At 35.7% G+C, this 14,359-nt stretch overlaps 1 protein-coding gene and 1 pseudogene across 1 annotated transcript; one reads left to right on the forward strand and one right to left on the reverse strand.

Annotated features, from left to right (window-relative positions):
* Positions 1-6,621: 6,621 nt before the first annotated feature.
* Positions 6,622-9,224, reverse strand: LOC141821098 (sucrose transport protein SUT1-like). The gene is made up of 13 exons (XM_074708464.1): positions 8,961-9,224; positions 8,741-8,839; positions 8,584-8,648; positions 8,420-8,504; positions 8,290-8,323; positions 8,106-8,205; positions 7,921-7,996; positions 7,675-7,845; positions 7,422-7,565; positions 7,118-7,351; positions 6,983-7,046; positions 6,871-6,914; positions 6,622-6,795 (listed from the first exon to the last, which is right to left on the reverse strand). The coding sequence occupies exons 1-13, from the start codon at positions 9,222-9,224 to the stop codon at positions 6,622-6,624; spliced, it is 1,554 nt and encodes a 517-aa protein (XP_074564565.1).
* Positions 9,225-10,783: 1,559 nt separating this feature from the next.
* On the forward strand, positions 10,784-11,585 carry LOC141821663 (auxin-induced protein 22D-like; annotated as a pseudogene).
* The last annotated feature ends 2,774 nt before the right edge of the window (positions 11,586-14,359 follow it).

The following is a 14,359-nucleotide window of genomic DNA, read 5'->3' on the forward strand; positions in this document are numbered from 1 at the left end:
TGGCTAATCACAAAATTACACTTTTTAAGGTTTACATAGAGTTCTGCCTTCCTCAAAGTCTTCAAAATAGTTCTTAGATGCTCCATAGGATCACACATATTTTGGCTATAAACATGAATATCATCAAAGTAAACAACAATAAAATTTTCAATGAAAGGTGAAGAACCTGTGTCATAGTGGTTGGAGCATTAGAAAGCCTGAAAGACATGACCAACCATTCATACAAGACATCCCTTGTTTTGAATGTTGTCTTCCATTCATCCCGTGGTCTAATTCTAATTTGATGATAGCCACTTCGCAAATCAAGTTTGGAGAACACTTGTCCACCAGTTAACATATCAAACATATCATCAATTCTTGGTATGGGGAATCTGAGTGCTCGACTATTACAACACATGTGCCACGAATCATCTTTCTTTGGGGTTAAAAGAGCAGGAATTGCACAAGGACTTAAACTGTCTCGAATGAACCCCTAGCTCAATAAATCAAGTACTTGTCAGTTTAACTACTCATGCTCCTTTGGGCTCATCCAATAGGTCATTTGTTTGGAAGTGTAACTCCAGGAATCAAATCTATATCATGTTGAATTTCTCATAAAGAAGGAAGGTCATTAGGTAACTCCTCAAGTAGTACATCACTGAATTCCTCCAAGAGAGTTTTGACAAGTACTTCTATAGCCTATGTGTCTTCGTTAGCAACCAAGACATACATGATTCCATTTTTTTGAGTCGCGTTTTCAAACCACCCTCTTCTTTGGAAGCTTTGGGGTTGTTAAAATCTTTGCAAGGCAAAAGAACGATTTCTATTTTTCCCATAAAAAATATGTATGTATTCTTTTGTCCATCATGAATAGTAGCCATATCAAATTGTCAAGGCCTACCCAATATATATGCCCAACATCCATAGGTGTTATGTCTTTGGGGTTGTTAAAATCGCAAGGCAAAAAACTTTATCATAAAAAATATGTATGTATTCTTTTGTCCATCATGAATAGTAGCCATATCAAAGCCTACCCAATATATATGCCCAACATCCATAGGAGTTATGTCACGCCAAACTTTATCATAAATATATAGAAAAAGAAACAAGATATTTTTTTTATCAATTCTTACCTCATTATCCCGCTTTATCCATGAGACTGCATACAAGTGTGGATGTGGTACCACTGAGAGTTTGACTTGCCCACCACTTCTTGAGAAACAAAATCTCAAAACTACCTTCATCAATGACTAGTGAATACACTTTCCCATTTGACTTGCACCTTATTTTTAAGATATTGTGTCGAAGCCAATTTTGATCATTATCTTGCTTAGGAGCTGTGAGTGCTCTTTGAATAACCAAACATTCATCATCCTCAAGTTCAATATCTCCTCTTTCATAGTCATCATAATCATCATATTTTGGTGTTTCATCTTCACTCTCAAGGTCCTCATCTCCATTTATATTTGTTACACAAACATCACTTCTTCACCGTGGACATTCATTCATGTAATGTGTAGGACCAATGGATACGCTAGAGGGGGGTGAATAACGCATTCTTTCATTCGTTCGAGTTTACAAAAATTAGAAGCAGAATTAGTAATAACAAGTAGGGGACTCGCGAATTTACTTGGTTCCTAACCCCCCAGGGTTAGTGCATCCAAGGCCTATATATGGGGAGGCGCCCGTCCACTAATAGTCTCCTTTTCGGACCTTTGTCCGAAGGTGGAGAAACCCGTCTTACAGTCAAAATTGATAACAATGAAATACAAAAGTAAGACTTAAGAACGATTAACCAAACGTTCGTGTAGTGGCTGATCTGGAAGTCCTGAGCGCAACGCACCCTTCTTGGAGCTTTTCCGGTTGCATGATCTTGGCTTCGTTCATGTTCAGCAGTACCGCAGGATGAAGACGTATCAGAATTAATGTTGGCCTGGTGCTCCATGCTAAGGCCCCTTATATAGACCCTTTCGAGCATTTGGATTTTTATCCAAGTGCCTAGATCCGATCCAATCTGATCCGATCTTCTCTGTCTTTATCGAGGATGATTCTTCTTGATCCGAGTGCCTGGATCATCCAGGGGTGCCTGGACCATCCGAGCGCCTAGAGTAACATCCAGGCGCTCAGATCCAATCAACTCAAGTTTGACCTGTGTTGATCCCGGACTTGGTTCGGCTGCTTCTGTTTGTTCTTTTTATGCTTCTTTCATCTTGCTTCCAACTCCTGGTCCCTGTAAGATCAGCATACAAACAAACAACAACCTAAGCCTACCTGTAGTCTGTCTGAGCTACTAGACTTACCTAAGCCTTACCCTGTAGGTCTAACCTACTGGCTTACCTGTGTCAAACTTCTAATTAGGACTAATCACTTCCATAGGTAGACTTCTTGCCTGCCAAACATCTTGTTTGGACTTTCCCTTGCCTAACCTCTGGTTAGGACTAGTCACTTCCACATGTAGACTTCTCACCTGCCAAACATCCGATTACCCTTGACCTATTTGGATTTTCTCTTGCCCAACCTCCAGTCAGGACTTCCTTGCCTAGCTTCATTCACTAGGATTTCCTATCCAACCTCCAACTAGGTCTTCCTTGCCCAATCCTCTAAATCAGGACTTCCTTGCCCAGTCCTCCAAATTAAGTCTTCCTTGTCCAATCCTCTAGATCAAGACTTTCTTTATCTAGCCGCAATTAGGACTTTCCCTGCCTATCATCAACTAGGACTTCTCCTTGCCTGGTCCAACAGACTAGGACTTATTATCCGGTCCAACTGATTAGGATTTCTCACTAGTCTTTTGGTCAAACTAACCTGATTAGACTTCACTCACATCCAAATATTAGACCCTGTTTAGATCAATCCTTAGTTAAATTGATCAGACCTAGGTGTATTTGTCAAATATTGAAACTCTGAGGACAAACTAGTGCTCCTTGCACCAACATAATAACCTATTTCATCACACTTGAAACACACATTGGCCTTATTTTTGTTAGATGTAATAAGACTTCCCTCCTTTCTTTAGTGCACCCTTGCTTGAAGATTCAACCTTTTGTGGATACAAAGTGTGAACGTCAACAAACTTCTTTACTCCATTAAAAGTCTTGTTTCAACTTTTAAGGCCAATTGAAAAGCATCATTTAGCCTCCATATTTGTTGTATACCTCAACTTTATCTCTAATAGATAGTTTCGGCCCATTAGTATACCTTGCTACAAGTTGGTCTTTTGACACTTGAATATCACATCTAGCCATCAATTTATAAAAATCATCTGTATAATCAGTTACACTTTGATTGCCTGGATGCAGATTATTGAATTTCATAAAAATGAATTGAGCAAAATTTAAAGGAGGAAATTTCCATGCATCCTTGCCTTCATATTTTCCCAAGAAGCAATTTTAGCCTTGCCTTTTTGCACTCTCATCTCTTGTATTTTATCCCACCAATTTGAAGCATATCCTCGAAGTCATGTCGCAATTAACTTGACTTTCTAATTTCTAGAACCTCTTTATAGTCAAAGAACTTTTCTGCGGCGCTAAGCTAATCCAAGAACTCCTCAAGTTGAAGATGGTCGTGAAACTCCAGGAGATCAACCTTGATCATTTTTGACTATATGAACTCGTGCTTGTCTGTGAGCAAAAGGATTCACAAGCTCGGAGTCATCACTCGAATGCCCTTGACTTAAACCTCATTCACTCTAACACTCAAGACGTAAGGTCAATTCCTCAACTTATCTTTGAAGTGCCTGAATTTTAGCATCTCATCCAATGGCGGAGCTAGCCCGGGTGATTTATCCGGGCTGATTCCGGCCTATGGGCTATCCTAATTGTAATACTCGGGCTATATTCTTCATTTCTTCAATTTTTCTTTTCTTTTGCCCATAAATCCAACAAAAGTTTCTTCTTTGATGTTGTTGGGCCCCCGAGCTATAGCCCGGGTATCTTGCAAGGTGCCTCCGCCCTTGATCTCATCCATCTTCCAAATTTTTCGTGCCTCTACCACACCCACCTCTTCCTCGTCTTACCACCATCACAGTAAGAAACAAAAGCCCAAAGCGATACCAGATGATAGTGAGAGAAAGTTAATTGGTGAAATAGTTGGACAACAAAGAAATAGGAAAATACTTAAAATATGCTAATTTGACTTCACAAAATAAGAATCATTGTTATCAATCAAAATTCATCCCCTTCCACCCCTAGCCCAAAACTATCAAAAACTTAATTAGAACTAAATGCAATAATAAAGTGCTTTAATTAGTTTTTTCATACGTTAGGCACAACTTTCACTATAATTTCTTAGTTCCCCAGCCTTTAACTTCAATTCCCAAGCCTTTGTTATTTACTAGCAAACCATCCTTTCAACTCCCCAACCTTTGATGATCTATCCTACATCAATAAGTTAGGGCTAAACCAAATTAGGAGATTTAGATTTGGTTCAACTACATTTTTTATTCACATGATTTAGAATTTTCAAGGTCAAATTAAATTATTTAAATTTGGTTCAATTATATTGGTAGTTCCCATGGTTTAGAATTTTTAAGACTTTTAGTTCAATTGTATTCTTGATTCATATGATTTAGAGTTTTTAAGGTGTGGTTATATATTTAAAGAGTTTAGGATTAGAGTTTGTTTCATGATTTTTTTTTTTTTGGTATATGCCAACTCCTCTCCCTCCTTTTCTTAAGATTTTACTTAAAGAGATTATTTTAATAATTAGTCTTAAATGTTTATTCTTAATTAACAATGATTAAAACTTGACATATAAATGAAAAATTGTGGATGGAAGTAGACCTTAAAAAAACAATGTATTGTTTATAGTTTGTTTTTTTACCTTTTGCCTAAGAGCATCCCCAATGGAGCGTTAATGGGGGTGTTATAACACCCCTTGGTGTTAAACATCAATGTGGAGGGGTGTTATAACACCCCTCCACTTGAACGCGTTCAAGTGATAGTGGGGTGGACCAGCCATTAACACCAATGTGGAGGGGTGTTATAACACCCCTCCACTTACGCGTTCAAGTGATAACCCCACCCCTAGCTAGCCCACCCCACATGTAATTTTTTTTATTTTTTAATTATATTTATTAAATGGTTAATTTTAATAGCTATTAACAGTTAGTTTTAATTTTTATTAAAAAATTATAAATTTTAAAATTAAAAATTAACTAAAACGGTTAATTTTTTACTGGCTAATTTTTAATGGTTATTTTTTAACGGCTATTTTTTTAACGGTTATTTATTGTGACCCATAAATAATGAGTGTTAATGTTAAAAGAAATGTGGGTGAAAAAGGTATGTTATTATAATGAGTATGTGACAGTGGACCTTATATTTTTTAATGAGGTAGAGGGTGTTATAACGAGATGGGTTATGGATGCCCTAATACATTTTAGAGGGACCTCTTATGTCAAACTAATACTATACATCAATGTGTTGTACCACACTCAAACATAGGATTTTGTTTATGAAATGTGTGTTAAAATTTTAAAACCTATATGTTTGTGCTAAATTTAATAACACATACTCCTTGTGCTAGATTTGATCAAATTTACAATATGACAAATTTGATATAAATCAAACTAATGCCAAGTAGGTAGCCTTGTGAGGGTTGGCAAAAATGTCAAGTAGATTTTGTAGGATTGGTTGAATAAATGAGTCAACAATATGATTGTAAATGAATTAAACATTCATAAAAAAAATTGATATTTAATTGGATAAAGCTTATTTATTTTGTTCAATATACACAAGGTAAACTAAATAAATAAGGTTGAGCAATTTGTTAATCTAAATGAATAAACAAGAACACATATATATGTTTCGATTGTTAATATTTGACTCGTTAATATTCATGAACAGAGATTATGAACTATTTGTAAACAATATTTATGAATAAAATTTATAAATTATGTTCATCAATAAAGTTTTTATCAATATGATAAATACACAAATAAATTTTAGTTTAAAAATATAAAAGTTTTTTTAAACTAAAAAAAAAAAAGTCAAACTTGAACAACCATTTCAACAACTTAATTCATTTTAAATTTGATTTCACTTAAACTTAATTATCTTATCAAACAAGCTTAATATCAAGCTTACAGTTTACTGTACTAGTCATAGTCAAAGATTAGAAGTGTTTAAATAACCTGTCTACTTACAACTACTTGTAAAAATTTGTAAAAATAGAGTTGTAGAGCTTTTGTTTAATTTTAGTTGACCTAAAATATTTTAGTTGGCTGAACTAAACAGAGTTAGCATTTGTTAGAGTTGACCAGAAACTATATTTCTAGTAATTTCAGAATTTAACTGGATACTTTTTTTTTGCATAGACTTTATATATAACTATGCAATTTGAACAGCATGTCAAACATATAAACACACATATAAGTCAAACATACAAGGCACACATGCACATACTAACTTCTGGTTTGTCATGGCTAGACCATGTCAAGACATATGGTGAGGAAGGCTTCTTCCTCCTCATGCAACCTAAGCACTGGATGCCACATAACTAGTCATTTTAGCTCTTGTTTTACCATGCAACTCAACTCATAGAAAGATCACAAGATGTTAAAATTTGAGGCCACCTTTCAGGAACAGAAGGCAGAAAGCATATTAGAATCTGCTTATTTCACTAATCGAACAAGGTGTTAGATCAGTGGAAGCTAGAGAGCCCTGAAGTCTTAAAGTTGTTCCTTGAGAACCTTGGAAGCATGAACATTCCGACGATACCGCAGACGAAAGCAATTCCAGATGCCAAAGCGAATGCAGGGAGGTTGCCCTTTCCGAAAAGAGCATCCCATGGACCTGCACTGAGAGCTATGATCACCTGCAAAATACAAGCCAGACAGTCATTCAACTAAAATCTATACGTTGTCACAACAACAGATGCCCTGAAACACACCTGAGGAAGAACGATCGAAATGTTCAGAACTCCAATTGAAAGTCCTACAAAAAGGCCAACACACTTTCAGAAATCTAGATAAATAGTCTATTAGTAGATCTTTTCGACTAACCTTGACCACCACCGCCATCGACAGCCAATTGTGCTGTGACCGCGAAGGGAACACTGAACAGAATCTACATAAAGCAAAGAACAATAAGAGTTTTTTCACTGTGACTCGAAGAAGCAGGGGAAATGAATTACTGACAGCTTGTGGAACGCCTAGCGCTGCAAATAGAACCAGAGCTACTGCTCTAACACTTCCATCCGCAGTGATTGCTTGCTGAATTGAGCCATGGAAGCTCTTCAAGGACCAAGCACTTATGATTGCAGTGGCAGCCATGCCGGCAAACATAATGAAGTTGCTCATCGCCCAAACCACTCTCGGAGTAAGCCTTCGGCACATTGGCTCTATGAAGAAGGAGGTGATGCCTAGCACAATCTAACAGGAAGACACATGAGTTAACATTTTGCAACTCCAATATCAGTTTTGCTATTTTTAGTTTCCTTACCGAGTTCAGTAGCAACCCGAATGCACCTTCTCTGACTCCCCGATCGTAAGCATCGATTTGTGCAGGAGTTCCACTTGGATTGCCGTGGTACACTTCGCGCCCCATCCAATCAGTGTCATAGAGGATGAATGGAAACCATGATAACTGCAGGGAATCAAAGAGGTGAAAACTAACAGTTATGAACTTTACTTTGAAGTGAAGTATTTCTCATAATTCAGAGAAATGTATTACGATGACATTGGAGTGATCGTACCCAAGTAAGGGAGGTGACGAGAAGCACTGAAGGCATTCCCGGTGGCAAGTTCTTGAAAGCCTTAAAGATATCCATAAATCTTTCGCTTTCTTCATCTTTCTCCTTTGAATTGGTTAATGGGACTTCTTTCGCCAAAATCATAGTGACCGACAAGCAAAAGAGAATGAAAACCTAGAAAGAACAGTGAGGTGAAAAATAAGGAACTTTGCCGTAGAAGAAACAAGGAATGGAAAAACAAAGACCTACCATTGCAACCAAAAAAGCACCCTTCAAATTGGCACAAGCTTTACAGCATGCATTTGTCATCAAGAAAGGGAACCATCTTCGCCACATTTAAGAGAAGTATATTACATTATTTTTTCAAGAATGGATTTCTAACCACAGTGTAATAGCTGTAACAAGTGATCAATCTCAAGAATCTTGATACATACTTGTGCCAACTTCCACTAGAACCGGATGAGTACCCCAAGATATTTCCAAAAGCCATCCATGAGCAGAATATAGCATTTGCGACACTACAACCATGATGGCCTGTACACAAGAAACACTGATCACCACTCCATTGTAAACCACAACATTAATGCTTCTGAAAGAATATATAAGGTAAACATTTACTCGATAGATCAGCCATGAGCGCGCGAGCTGGACCCTGATCATGCATGTAATTTAAATTTAGCAAAGCAAAGCAATTAACTGGGGTGATTCTGGGTTTTAACACATGAAGGATAACGAGAAAGGGGATTACTTGAACTGCATTGTTTGAAAGATCCAATAGCCAGAATCCAAGGATATACACTATTGCAGCGTGCCACCGAGGGCCATGATAAATGCTGCATTCATAAGGATAATGTCAGAAGAAACTTAATTAGGCTTGTTAAGCATAAAGCTTTCTGTGTGAAGAAGTTCCACCTGCAATGTTGCTTTGTATCACCTAGTGCATATCCAATATCTGAAGAAAATCCTACCACAGTTACCTAAACATTAATTAGCCCATGTTAGTTAATTTCAATATTAATGGAGAGAAATTTTCAGTGTTGCTGGCCATGTCGTATGTAATAAAACTCACTGCAATACAAATTAACAGACATCCAACGAGAATGAAGGGCCTTCTTCTCCCAAATCTTGAACAACATCTATCACTCCATAAACCAACACATGGCTGGACCTGTCAACCATGAACAACAAAGGGAACAAATATGTATCATATATGTTCTGTAATGATTGAAGTTGTCATGAAAACTTTGAGAATACAAAGTGACGGAAAAAAAGAACGAGTAAGAACTCACTACGAAGCCTGCAACAGGGCCACAGAGCCACATAATGGAAGAGAGCGCATGAGATAATCCCAACGTCTGCACGTAGGGCGTGAGAAGAGACAACTGCAGCGCCCACCCGTACTGCACTCCGCCGGCCACCATGCACGCAAATATAAGCCTGATTAAGCTTATGGGCTTGGCCGGCGGCCCGGCGGCAGCAGCCACAAGCTCCAAGTCCCTGTCCCTAGCAACTCCAGCACCGCCTACGAGCTCCAAGTCCCTCTCCTCCGCCATTATAAGACAGCCACCAGCACCGAAGCAGAGAATTAGAAAGTCTCTGAATTGGTTTTGCGGAGCGGGAGGGGGAGGATATTTAAAGGCTTGGAGCCAGCCCTTAAAAAAAGAGAGAGAAAATAACTGTGGGAGGCAAAACCAAAAGGTGTCTGACGTAATTGGAGTTTTGCGATTCATGTCATTTAATACCTGTGGCAGTGCCTTTTTTGCTCTTTTTCCAGAGAGGGTTTGGGGTTTGGGTTTTGGATAAACAAGCATTTAATCTTATCTGCTACTGTTTGCCATTTGCCTGAAGGTAGTGTGCCAAGTGCATGCAAAAGGGCTGGTCACTGAATGCTTCTGTTGTTTTAGATTTCCAATTGCTGATGAATTCATTAACTATTATCTCAATAAGCTGTTTAAGAACATATTTGCATACATATATATATGCATGGAATATAATATAATCGATTTATCTTCTCTGTTTCTGCACAGGCACGTCTCAATTTGTCTTATGCTCATGATCACCATGCATGCATGCGTTGCTGCCACTCTTTTTCTTGATTTGAGCATAGTAGACTAAGCCTCGTGGCCTCCCAAATCCCAATGGATAAGGTTGCCAGCCAACTCTGTCTACAGTTCTTGTGTTTAAGTTTAAGTTTGACATTTGAAAATCATTAATTTACTTAAACTTAAACATTCTAGTGCATTTGAAAATCATTAATTTACCCACATAGGCAATTTTAATATTAGTTTGTTGATAATTATATTTATAAATATTTACCCAAATAGTTTGTATTAAGTTGTTTCTCCAGCTTAATGCAGTGGAAAATGTGGGCCCATATATAGTCATATAAAAGCCCAAGCCCACGTGTTAATTGGGCTCTCTCTCTCTATCTCTTTGTGAAATACTCTAAACAATATTTTAAGTTTATCCAAATAACTTACTTTATTAAAGCTTAAATAGTTTAATAGAAATGTTTAACAAGATTAATACTTATTTAATTGAATTGGTATTTGTCTTTTTTTTTAAATAATAATAATTTCCACACTTCAATTTTTTTTTTCCAATACAACTAGATGCGATAAATTGAATATAAGTTTGTCATTTTAAATCAAAAATATCTACGAGTATATAGAAATTTGCCCCTTTTCATAAAAAGAATAAATTATTTCAATCCATTAAGTTATTTTACCAAATGGACAAAAATATATTTGTTTTGGTATTTTATCGAACTGTGTACTTGTTTTGCGTATTACCTGAACCTCATTTTCGAATTGACCAAATCACATATGTCTTTCTTATAATACCCCTCTTCCTTTCATGATTTATCTGAATAAAAAAAACTCTGAAGTGTTTTATTTTTTCCGCTAAAAAAATCTAATCTTTGAGCCTTCCTCCTTTATCTCCGTTTTGACGAGTTTCTTCCATCGTCCCTTTTGCCTTCGCCCATCAGCGCAAAGAGGCACGGTAAGTGAGCGACAGTTTGAGATCAAGGCTACTAGAATATTAGATTGATTCATGGTGGCCTTTGGGAATCAGTGGTATTTTTTATCGAGATTTGAAAAAAGCAAATGACATGGAAGTCATGACAAACTACATCAAGGGCACCGAGTTACGGCTTGATTTGCCGGACTCTAATGCATCAAAAAAGTCAATTACGAGGGGCAAAAAATGAGTGCTTCTGGAGGATGAGACCGACTTTATCGATTATTTATCAGAGGGCGACTTCGGTCGTAGGAGTGTCGGTGTGTCCTTAGTGGCAGAGTAAGTTTTTGATTTCGGATCAAAGATGTAAACTTTGTGTGTTTTAGGATGGTTCTATTTGTTTGACCAGTAGTTGTTTAATGAAATGTCAAAGTGCAATTGAAGGCGGAGACAGAGGCGGACACCACCTGATTGTTTGTGACGGTTAGCATGGATGATGCTCCTTACTTGAGGAAAATTGACCTCAATGTTTACAAGGAGTAGAAGGAGCTTAGAAAGGCCTTGGATAACATGTTCAAATGATTTTTTTTTTAGGTAAACAAGCATGATTTAATTGTTGCTACCATCACAAACTGATATTATTTTTCAATAATTATTATTGTAAATTATTAATTTTTACATCTCTTGTAGGAGATATATTAAGAAAAGAAAGTTGCAATGGATGTGAATATGTCATTATTTACAAAGAAAAAGATAGTGAATTGATGTTAGTTAGAGATATTCTTTTGAAATGAGTATCATACACTACTTTTTGTATGTGAGGAACCATTCCTTTTTATTGTGAATTAACAGAAATCTCTTTAATTGATATTTGTAGAATATTTATATTTTCTTACAAACGACTAAAAATAATGAAAGGATTTGAAGTAAGAGACCTGGAATCAAGACAATAAAAGGCAATCAATCGTACAAAGAGATTCAAATGGAACTTGAGCATTTATTTAATGAAATAATTTTGTCCAAGTTCATAGACGTTGAGTAGAGAAAAGAAAGATTGGAAGTGAATTTTAGATCATCTTATCATCCCTATTCAAACAACAAGTTAAAAATATGAAAAGAAAAATTACAAGACAAGATGTTAAATGTTGTTCAAGTATACATTTAACTGAGAATATCATGCATGTTGTATATAAGATGTGCTATTATTGTGTGAAAGGAAAGGAAACTATCAACTTAAGATCTATTGTTATTTTCTGTTGTAAATTAATATTTGGTATATTATAAAATAATCTTATTTTTTATTTGAGAAATATTTTATCTTAATCTATGTTTGTATTGAATTCTTATTGTAAATTGATATTTGAGAAACTATCAGATGAGTACTTTTATAAAATGGTCTTGATTTTGACATTTTAATGAACTCATTTATGGTATCGGTCAGTGAGTATAATCGTCATGACCCTAATAATGAGATTTTGATATTATTTCTCATGTTTAAATTGAGTTTTAAAAAAATCACTCCTCTCAATATAGTATATCATATTGTTGTTTGAGGTTATTGATATATTCGAGAGCATTAGACGAGTACATATGTCTTCGTTTGAAATCATTCTGAGTTCACTAGATCCATCAACTACTTTTGGATTAAACTGGTTGATGGACCTTCACTATTCAAAAAATTAAAAATTTGATATCTTGAAAAATGAAAGTCCAAGGAACTCATTTATGGTGTCGGTGAGTGAGTATGATCGTCATGATTCTTATAATACTCTTTTGACTTCATTTATCATACTTGAATCAAGTTAAAAAAATTGTCACTCTCAATATAGTATATTACGATAGTGTTTGACAACATGAGTATAATAAGGAGACTGAATCAAGCAAATAGACTTTATTTAGAATAAATCGAACATCTCTACGTCCATCAGCTACTTTTAGGACAAAATCGACTGATGATCTAGGGCATTATAAAAATAAAAAATTTGACATAGGGGAGCTCCATGAACTCATTTGTGGTGTCAGATAGTAAGTATCATTATCTTACCATTTACAATGAGCTTCTAATATTATTTCTCAAGGTGAAAATAAGTTTTAAAAAATGAATTTAATATAATATATCATGATGGCGTTTGATGGCATGAGTATAATAAGGAAAATGAGACGAGCATATAAGACTTTGTTTAGAGTGATTCAAACATCTCTAAATCCATCAGCTACTTTTGAGATGAAATCGACTGATAGACCTAGGGCATTTGAAAACGTATCAATCTGCTTCCATCTCTAGGTCATTCTGTGTTGCTAGTCTTCAAAAGATCAGCAACAACGTGTTGTTGATCTTTTAAAGACCAGCAACAATGTGTTGATCTTCTGAAAACCAACAACCTAGTTTTCTGCAAACAGGAATATTAAATCATAAATTTTACGAGGTCATTGCTTTTAACTCGGTTGAATTATAGGATTACAATATATCAAGTCGAATATCTTAAACGAGCTTCAATTTGATATATTATACCTCTTATATTTTAACCTAAGTCAAAAGGTATGACTTGTCAAAGTATAAGGTTTAACATTCATGTTGTTGATCTTCTAAAGGTCAAAAATAATAATTATTGAGAAATATAAATACATATCAGTTTGGGAGGATAATAATTAAATTATGCTTGCTTATTTATATAAAAAAAAAATCATTTGAACATATTATCCAAGACATCTAACCTTAGGTCAATTTTCCTCAAGTAAGAAGCATTATCTATACTAACCGTCACAAACAATTAGGCGGTGTCCGCCTCCGTCTTCGTCTTCCAATTGTGTTTTGACATTTCATCAAACAACTATCAGTCAAAAAAAATAAAACTACCCTAAAACATACAAAGTTCACATCCTTGATCTGAAATCAAAAATTTACTTTGCTACCAATGACACATCGACACTCCTACAACCAGAGTCACCCTCTAGCGAAGAATCGACGAAGTTAATCTCATCCTCCAGAAGCACTCATTTTCCACCCTTTGTGACCGACTTCTCTAACGCATCAGAGCCCGGCAAACCAAGTTTTAACTCGGTGTCCTTGATGTAGTTCGTCACGACTTACATGTCATTCACTTTTTTCAAATCTGGATCAGAAACACTACTGATTCTCAAAGTCCACCACGAATCGATCTAATGCTCTAGCCCTGATCTCAAACTTCGTCGACTTACGGTGCCTCTTTGTGCTATTGGGCGAAGACAAAAGGGACGATGGAGAAAACTCGTCGAAACAAAGATGAAGAAGGAGGGCTAAGAGATTAGATTTTTTAACGAAAAAAATAAAACACTCCGAAGTTTTTTTTGTTCTGTAAAAATGAAGAGGGGGTATTATAGGAAAGACACATATGATTTAGTCAATTAGAAAATGGGTTATAGTAATATGCAAAACTAAGAACAAGGTTTGATGAAATGCTATTTTTAAAAATAATAAGAATAATTTCCACACTTCAATTTTGTTACCAATACAACTACATGTTATAAATTGAATAAGTTTTGAGGCGGTAATGTCCTCCTTCATTGTGATCAATTATAGTTTCTTATAGATGATCGTAAAATCGATCGTATGGAGCCACTGAGATGGTAAATTTTACTTTTTGTTGAAGAATAAGTTTCCCATTTTTAAATCAAAAATATATATACAAGTATATAGAAATTTGACCCTTTTCATAAAAAGAATAAATTATTTCAATCCACTAAGTTA

The sequence above is a fragment of the Curcuma longa genome, chromosome 2, assembly GCF_044706935.1.
Source record: "Curcuma longa cultivar G26 ecotype Majalengka, Jawa Barat chromosome 2, ITB_CL_G26_1.1, whole genome shotgun sequence".
Lineage (NCBI taxonomy): Eukaryota > Viridiplantae > Streptophyta > Magnoliopsida > Zingiberales > Zingiberaceae > Curcuma > Curcuma longa.